This window comes from Jatropha curcas, chromosome 3 (genome assembly GCF_041381405.1).
Source record: "Jatropha curcas cultivar XTBG-Jc1 chromosome 3, XTBG_Jcur_1.0, whole genome shotgun sequence".
Lineage (NCBI taxonomy): Eukaryota > Viridiplantae > Streptophyta > Magnoliopsida > Malpighiales > Euphorbiaceae > Jatropha > Jatropha curcas.
Window position 1 is genome coordinate 31134005 of NC_143153.1, and position 9195 is coordinate 31143199.

General features: G+C 35.1%; 1 protein-coding gene and 1 long non-coding RNA gene across 2 annotated transcripts; one reads left to right on the forward strand and one right to left on the reverse strand.

Moving 5' to 3' along the window:
* The first annotated feature begins 922 nt into the window (after positions 1–922).
* LOC149497915 (uncharacterized) lies at positions 923–3954 on the forward strand. Its single transcript, XR_016319988.1, has 2 exons — positions 923–1431; positions 3645–3954. It is a non-coding gene; the product is annotated as an uncharacterized LOC149497915 (long non-coding RNA).
* Positions 3955–4563: 609 nt separating this feature from the next.
* Positions 4564–9195, reverse strand: LOC149497916 (putative disease resistance protein At5g66900). The gene is made up of 5 exons (XM_089718961.1): positions 8186–9195; positions 7076–7479; positions 6448–6806; positions 5903–6105; positions 4564–5781 (listed from the first exon to the last, which is right to left on the reverse strand). Exons 1-5 carry the CDS (start codon positions 8883–8885, stop codon positions 4961–4963), a joined length of 2487 nt encoding a protein of 828 aa, XP_089575087.1. The 5' UTR covers positions 8886–9195; the 3' UTR covers positions 4564–4960.

A 9195-nucleotide genomic window follows, 5' to 3' on the forward strand; every position in this document is an offset into this window, starting at 1 on the left:
GTAACATCATTGTCTGAAAGAACTTGTGATTTGGCAGTTTCAAAAACTGGAGCAAGACCGGCAAGAAAACTCATCACAGCCATTTGTTGTCGGTGCAAGACCAGCAAGAAAACTCATCACAGCCATTTGTTCTCGGTGCGTCTATTGAACCTTAACATTGGGACTAAAAGGCAATAAAACATTAAGTTCCTCGTAAATCTTCTTAAATTCCATGAATTAAGCTGTAAGGGGTTTATTTCGCTGGTCAGCCCGATAAAATCCTTTGCAGACCTCATACATACGAGACAAATTACTTTTTCCCGAGTACAAAAATTCAAAATATTCCATTAATTCTTTAACAAACTCACAATGATTGATTAAAGAATAAAAAGCTAAAAAAATTAATTTAAATCAAATATAATTGAAAAAAGAATAATAAATATATCTGAAATACCCTGAATTTTTATTTTCGAAACTTTCTAATTTTTTTATTAAATCAAAAATCTCGATTTTCGACTATATGGGCTGTAAACACCAAATAATTGTAATTTGAGCTCAAAATTTTGCGAGTTGGGTCCAAGCCCAAATATAATGTCGGAATTTTTGCTTTGAAAATAGTTAAAATTTTTGAGAAATAATATGAAACTCCAGCAATCAATTTATTATGAATATATATATATTAATTACCCAAAAAATCAAATATCATTACTATTTATATATTTATATATTTATATTTTTTATTGAGTTAATGGAGAAAATGTTACGGAACCTAATTAAAATAATCAAATAAATCGAACCGGACCCGAAAATCAAATTGATTTTTTTCAAAAACCACACGAATAACTTGAGAACCAGTGAAAAATCCGAGAATCAAGCAAAAATCGAGCCAAATTATCAAATAAGATCAAACCGGTTCGAATCGAACCGGAATGGTCTAGAAGCCCAGATTTTTTTTTCCTTTCTTTTCTTTTTCTTTTCTTCCCCTTCTTCGTTCCACCGCCGACCTCACCCTCCCCCTCTCCTCCTCTCGTTTTTTTTTCCGACGACCAGAGACTCGTGCCGCGCCTACTCGCCGCATCAGCTCCGGCGTCTCCTTCCCTCTCTCCGTTCCATTCCAGTGAGAGCAAAAGTCGCAGGAAGAGCTGCGATCTTGCCTCGATAGGGACTGCGTCACAATCTCCTCTTCGGCTCTCCGGCGACGCCAGGCTGTCTCAACGGCGACATCTCCTTCCCTCTCTCCCTCCGTTCCGGTTGGCGCAGCAAACCCAAGAGCTGTGATCGCGACTCGCAATAGGTACAGTCGCGTTACCTGCGCTCCTCCTCGATTTTCCGGCGCGCCCAGCCAAGGACCGACCGGACTACGCTCTCTTCTCGCTTCCAGCATGCCTCCGGCCACCTTCCCACACATTTTCGGTTAAGCTATCGCCGACAGCAGTGGGTTTTGATTTTAAGGTTCGTTTTCGATCACTTTTAATAAGCATATTCAATTTTTCTGTCATATTTCTGGACTAGGTGAGCCATAATTCAATCCTTTTGGGTTTGTTTCTTGAATTTTTCATTTGAGATTATGATTTGTAGTATTATTGGAATGTTAGGAATTAACCCTTGGTTAGTTACTGTTAGCATTACTCTTAAAAATTTGATTGTGAATCGCAATTCAACATGCCTATAAATCAACTAATAAATTTACTGCAGGTTTAGGTGGAAGAAGTTGAGGAATTTGGAATGGCAGTAGCCATTTTAGTCTCTTTGCCTTGAACTCTTTTTGATATGGATTATGTGATTGGGATTTTAATTTATGATGGGAATGAGTTGAACTTATGTATATATATATATATATATATATATACATAAGTTTAGGAGTTAAGGAACATATATTCTTTTGGCGGGCAGCAACCATCTTGAATATGTTGTGTTCTTTTAATAGGTTAACATGAAATGGATATATATTTTCCTTGATGTTCTTATACTTGTTGGGGTTGGTATATATGTTTAAGCTGTGTATTGGATTACTTGAGAGATGAGATTACTAAATTGCAATTTAATGGAAACATTGGTTCGTAATGCCTAATCTAGAATTTTAGTAATGATTAAAGAATGGTGGATATATTTTGGGTATTAAATAGAGAATTTTGAATTCCTTGAGCTAGCAGCAATTAATTAGTTGGTTCTTTGAATTATAATGTTTGGGATGGGTATTTGAAGTTGTAAATTAAGTTCTTGTAGGGTAGTGAGTTAGCTAGTGAGTAAAATATGAAAATTTAACCATGAAGCCTAAACTTTTGGATTTGGCAGCAATTATTTCAATTTATTTTTTTGGTGAGTTGTAGTCTAGTATAGTACATTGCAGTTGTACAGTTGATTTTTGATAGGAATAGTTAGTTAATGTTTAATCCATGATTCTAACAAAAAAAAAACTTTGAATTCTGCAAGTTGGCATCAATCATTTGAGTGTTTTTTTTGTGTTGCAATAGAAGGACGCTCATATATATGTATAAACAAGTAATGTATAATGGGTAGACAATTTAAATGGTTTGTTAGCTATGATGTTGCTATTGAAGGAGGATGGAAATTAAATTGATTGATTGCCCGACGGATGGGCTGTGTGCATTGATTGATAAATATATAATGTTATTATGATATTTGAGCAGGTAGATAGTCCAATTTTTAGGGGAAATGTTGCCGAAATTTCAGCAGAACCTAGGCTACACATAATTAATAAGTTTATTTAGATTAATTCTATAACTTGATATTTAATAAATAAAAGTGCTCTGATTATTTTATTATTATCATGATTATTCATTTAATTATTCAATTATTTATTTATTTTCATTATTGTTGTTTATTATTGTTATTTATTTTATTGTTGTTGTTTATTGTTAATATTATTTATTTATTTATTTATTCATTTATTTGCATTTGAGAACGGATGTCAAATTGTGCCTCGCATTACGACGTGCAATTGATTAATGTGTCTACATTTGATTTCAATGTTTGATTAATTGTGTTGTGATAATGCTATGCTTTGTTTGTGTGGAATTGGGATGAAGTAGACCACCGTGAGTTTGTGAGGACGGTCTGTGATATGGATCCTGAATATGATATGATATTTGACCGTCGGCCGGAAAAATGGGAGATCGGCGCCCCCGTGTGCACCTGATGATATGGATTATGTGGAAAACCACAGGATGGCTTCATGTTGTTGCGCACCTGATAATCTAGATTTGATTGTAGCCCGCAGGGTGACCTCCTGTTGTGAGCACTTGATGATCTAGATTGGATGGAGACCACCGGGTTGCCTCCTGTTGGTATGGAAAAGAAAAGAGAGAATGGAAAGACAATGAGAGGACTGGTCAGTGAGGATTAGACCAGTTGGCCGTATGGGGGATCGGCTCCCTGGTGCACATGTATGAGAGGGCGAGCCATGTGTGAGGACGGCTCGTTGGGGTTTCAGGTGGCGCCACTGACTAATTTCCACGTGATGTGATTATATGAAGATGTTTATGATTGTGAGTGCTGATGATATGCCATTTGTGTGACTGACTGCGTGAGCATATAACTAGTCGGATGACTAGATTAATATGTGTACACATTTGTGTGACTGCGTGTGTTGTGCAATAATTATTACTCCTTAGAAAACTCACATGTCTTGTTTAAATTTTCAGGAAGTAAGTTTCTCTTTAATTCGAGTTAAGCTATGTTTCTTCGCCGCAAGGTTATTAAGAAGTTTTCCTAGTCCCATAATTGTTTTGCTATGTAATTATATGTATAAGAAGCTATGTATAACAAACAGTTAGTGACTCCGCAGTTGTAGAATTTACATACATCTAGTCGTGTAGTAATATAGATGAAGTAATTCTGTTAGCCCATATTAAAAATGTGTTGTATTGTAAATGAGGCTCGAACTGTGAAATATTGAAGATGATAAATTGGGCCGAGATATAATAAAATTTTGAGGTGTATTTTTCATATTAATATAGGCTGAATGTTTGAAATATATATTGAGATAATAGATTTTAGTGATTCAGGCTTACTACGGGCCTCGGGAGCCTTAAACTTATCTAGGCCCTAGTGCCGGTCCGGCCCATGGAAACGGATCGTGACAATATCTTAAATCAAATATTCAATGTAACAAACATTTTCTAATTCTATAATTTTTAAACCAAATACAAGATACAATTTGGTAATTTTTTATAACTATATGTTATATTTTTAAATAATTTTTCATTTGGTAATTTTAAAATTTTTAAGTGATTTCTTTATTAGTTAAAAGTATTCTTTTATTTAACTAAATTGGAAACAATTTTTTGTTTAAAAATTAAAATAATTTTACTAAATAAAAATATTATTTTATTTTTTTGTTTTTGCTAAAAATTAAACTTTTTATTCTTTTTGTGTAAATTTAGGATCTAAATAATATAAAAAAATTAAATTTTAGATAAATTACAGATTGCTTCAAAATTCAGCTCAAATTGAGCCTTTCCAAAAGAATATGGTGAGAACGATTCTTGGAAAAAAATTAGGCCATCAGTGGTTCATAGTGTAAATTTGTCAGTGGTCTGCATGTACTGACAACAGAGTCAATGAGCAAATTGATTGTTTGATAATCCATAATGTAAAACATATTTGATTACATTATAATCCAAAATCCAGTCAATTATGAACTTACTTTGACAACAGTCAATGTCAATATCTTAGCATTGGCATAAATGATAAACACTAGTAAATTTATTCTAATTTGCTTCTAAGGCTAGACTTATACACTGTTAATCCCTATTAGAGTCCAGCCAGACGTTAGCTTTAGATTTCTAGCAAGTTACAAGCAAGTTGCTCTTGATCCTTCAAATTGTCACAAGAAAATGAATTGGGTACTTACCCAAAGACATTCTTTCCCTTTCCAGGGAACTTGCTGTTGCTAACAGTAAAAAAAGAAAAGAAGCTACAAATAGCACTTGTTTTTGCCTGAGGAAAGACCGGAGAATCAACAAAAATTAGGAAGCCAATCTATGTTGATATCTTTATGCACCTTTATTTTCAGATTTGGAAGGAAAGTTTCCCAGTCTTTCCATGAATTTGTTGTTTCTTCATCACCTGTCACCTCCTCTAGGTCAACAAGGTCCGCAACAGACCATGGCAATTCACACCTTGAGCAATCAATCATGTGGAGCTTTCTTAAATTATTCAAATCACCAATCTGTTCTGGTAATTTTTTTAGGCTCAAACATTCAGATATGTCAAGAATTCTTAAATTATGAAGCCCTCCAATTGTTTCTGGCAACTCTAACAAATCGATGCAGGAATTAAGTCTTAGCACCTCCAAATTCACCAAGTTACCAATTTCTTCTGGCAGTGCTAACAGTTTATGGCAATTGGTGATGCTGAGCTTTTTCAGTCGTACCAGATTGCAGAATCCATCAGGTAATTCCTCCACGTCACTGCAGTAATCAATGCTAATCTCCACTACATTAGGCATACAGATGGTGGAATTACTGAAAGCTTGACCAATGTTACACATAACTAATGATATCTTTTCTAGCTTCTCCAACTGCACCGAACTCAAGAAAAATGATGGAAGTGAAACCTTTTCCAATCTGATTCTCTTTAGATTGAGTAAAGAACCAACAAGCTGGAAATTGCTCATTACAGCAGGAAAGAAACCATAATTTGCAACTATTAGAACCTTCAGCTTATCCATTCCTCCCATGAACAATGGCAAGGTGTAGTTCTTTGTCTGCAAATGTAGAACTAAAACCTCAACTTCAGGAGCTTCCATGCTGTACCAACTTGATGAGAACATTTCATCTGCAAGCAAGGTTACCGAATGAAGGTGTGGAGAACAAAATTAAAAATGTGTACTTCCGATTTGTGTGTGTGTGTGTGTTTGACTCTATATGATTAGGAAATAGGTACGGAAATTATTAACCTGTGCAGATAGATAAGAGCTTGGCCCTGATAAATAGGTGCCTTTGTGCCACCCACCACTCAGGAAATTTATTTCCAGTTATGTCTATAAATAGCCTCTTTCTTTGCTCAAAGCTTCCGGTGTTACTTTGTATGATAGCCAGCTCTCTTAGTATATCATGCTGCTTTACATTAAGAAAGACGTAATCTTCACATGCATCTTTCCTGGCAAATGACAGAAATTGAATGCTTAGAAACAAACTCATTGCTTATCAAAATAGTTGCTGCCATGCATATCATAATCGTTTAATTTGATCAAAAAATCCATCAGAGGAAAATAGTATATTTAAGGTTGTCAACATTGGAAGATGATGAAGCCATGCAGAGGCAGAGGCAGGGGTGGCCCTGCACCCTAGCTCCAAAATATTTTTTGTTTGGGCCCCGCTTAATTTTTAAAATTTTTTTCTTTTACTCCCCCTGGCTCCGCTACTTGGCTGTGGGACAAATTCGAACTTCTTTTGGGCATAAAAAACTATCATGAACAACTAACATTGCTGGCTAGCATACCTTGTAAGTACAAGTTCAAGTAGATTTCGGTTAGAGAGTTCATAGACATTAGCAATGGCGTCATCTTCATCAAGGTTATGCCTTTCGACCCACATATCAACAAGTGTAGAAGCAGGAATCTTTTGATCTTCAGGAAAGGAACCTAGATCCTTGTAACACTCCTTCGCTGCAGCATTATCATTCAAGGCATCAACACTGGTTTGAAGACAATTAAGCAGCTCAACCTCGAAGTTAGCAATCACAGAAGCAGCTCTAGAACATTCCTTAATTCTCTTGCTCCATTCAGCAGAAGACTTTCCACATAATGATTTTCCAACCACCGAAATGGCCAGTGGGAATCCCTTACACACTTCCACTATCTGTTATTCAATGCCAAGAGTAAAAATTATTTGCTCTTTCTACTTTGTAAGAGCAATAATAGCCAGTTATATATATATATATATATATATATATATATATATATATATATATATATATATAAAAAGTTATATAACTAGCAGTCACTGTTCCTTCGGAAAGAAGTTAATAATTCTCCTTGTCTTACACACTTGATTTTGTGATGCTTCACATAAAAAGTGAAAAATGAAATTGAAATAAGTAATCCACAGCCACAAAGCTAGTGAAGCACCTTATTAATTACATCTTCATTTGGTCTGTATGAGTTCCCATCTGAGAGGAATGCTAGGTCATGAAAAAGAGTTATGGCATCTGCATCACTTAATGTTCGCAATTTATAACTAGAACCGAACCGTGGAAATTCGAATCTTGATGTCACCAAAATCTTGTAACCTGGTATTGGGAATGTCAGCTTCTCAACAAGCGGTTCTGCTCCAGACCAAACATCATCAAGGACCAACAGTATAGGATCTGGTCCTATGGACCTGAGCAAATTTTCCAATTGGTTAAGAGCATCTTCCTCACTTAAAAAATCAGGCTCCATCTGATTCAGATGATGGAATAGCCTTTGTACAATAACCATCAGGTTGGGTGATTTTGAGACGACCACAAAGAAGATATTGCTCTTGTATTTGTCTGTTCATTGGCATAATCCCATATAAAAATATTGAATGTTTTGGAATTCTATATATAGCATTTCACGTAAAGAAAATATAATGCAAGAAAGACTATAGGCGAACACCCAAATCCTAATCTCGAAGGACACAAAACCGTAGGTTACATTTCCCTCATCACTCTTCCAAGAATTTCCAACAAATGAATGGTCAATTGAGCCTAAAACATTATCTGACAGCCATAGAGGCTGAACACTTTGTATAGAAAACCTTAAATTTGCTTAATTATTATCTCAATCGTTGCAAAACAGGCAATTCTTGCAGTGATATAAACAGTATTTCTGCTTGTATTTCAATCTAATAGAATCACCACCTTTCCCTCTAACCCTAATGAGCAATGACTGATTTATTTAACAAAACATAAATGTTCTAAAGTTCAATAAAGATAGCATCAGAATATATCAACTAATGACTGCAGCAACCATTAATACCACGGATGATTAACAAATAATTCTCACAAGATCAAAACTACAAACTAATGCACCCATCACAACTAAAAAAAAAAAAAAACGAATACCAATGAGCTTCGGTTCAGTTGTATTAATGTCGTCTCAAGGTTGAGAGGTTGCAAGTTTGAACCCCAATCAAAAGTTCAAAACCAAATTAACTGACAAAAAGAAAGGGAAAGAAAAAGGTAAAATCAACAAAAATAAGGAATAAATAGGTACCATTAACATCGGAATCATGACATAGCGCCTTAGCCAATGTGGACTTCCCACATCCTCCAGGAGCAGATACAACAATCACTTGCAGTTGTGGGATGTCATCATCTTGTGGGATGTCATCATCTTTAAGCAGCTTTTCTTTCAAATCTTTCAGTGGAATCTCTAACCCAACTGGCTTAATCTTAAGCCCAGGAGGTGAACACACACCTACAAAACCACTCTTACCGGATATACCACCAACATTCCCACCACTATATGCTCCAATACTTAAACTGCTGATCTTTGTACTAAGTAACTTTACTTCAAACAGACCCTCCTTTATATCTGAAGATTGATGTAATTGTAAAGTGGTATTAACATACCTACGAATAGACTCCTCCAACTTCGTTAATTTCTTGATATAAAAAGGCTTCCTGACATAATCATACTTGTGGATTTTTGAACATTTAATTACTAAAGCTTCACCTTTCTTGATCAAATCTTTTAACCCATCAATTTCTGCCGTTCGATCAAACTCTCTATTGAATGAATCGATTTTTCTGATATTGGGCAAAAACGACTGCAGCAATCGTTCAAGATCTTCCAATGTTTTTCTAAACAGAGCATTGCCTCTTCGTACCTCTAAAATAATTCTAATAAAATTTCCAAAAACTATCTCCAATCCAGCTCCTAGAGCTGCTGATGAGATCGTTGAAGCTGCCATTTTCCTCTTCAGCAGGAAAAAAGAAAAAAAAAATTTCAAGCTGGATCTTGCAAAACTACAATTTAGGAATCAAATCAATATAGGGGAAACAATTTATGGGTTTGAGTAGTTTGGGAAATGGAAATCTTTCACTCATTCTTTTTGTTTTTGTGATGATTGAACTTAGACACTCCCTTTCACTCATTTCGAATATAAAACTATTCGATCTCTTTGTTGAATGAAAAAGAATAATATTTTCTGGGTTAAAAAGTGGAAGGTGTTGAAATTTTGAAGGAAAATGGAAATACACGTGATGATTAACATGTTTAGC

What these genes read in the sequence shown, in the direction of transcription:
- LOC149497916 (XM_089718961.1), bottom strand. Translation starts at nt 8,885, where the DNA reads ATGGCAGCTTCAACGATCTCATCAGCAGCTCTAGGAGCTGGATTGGAG. An exon ending in TCATGATTCCGATGTTAATG is followed by an intron (nt 7,480 to 8,185) that starts GTACCTATTTAT and finishes GCCAATGAACAG; the next exon opens with ACAAATACAAGAGCAATATC. An exon ending in CTTGAACTTGTACTTACAAG is followed by an intron (nt 6,106 to 6,447) that starts GTATGCTAGCCA and finishes GTCATTTGCCAG; the next exon opens with GAAAGATGCATGTGAAGATT.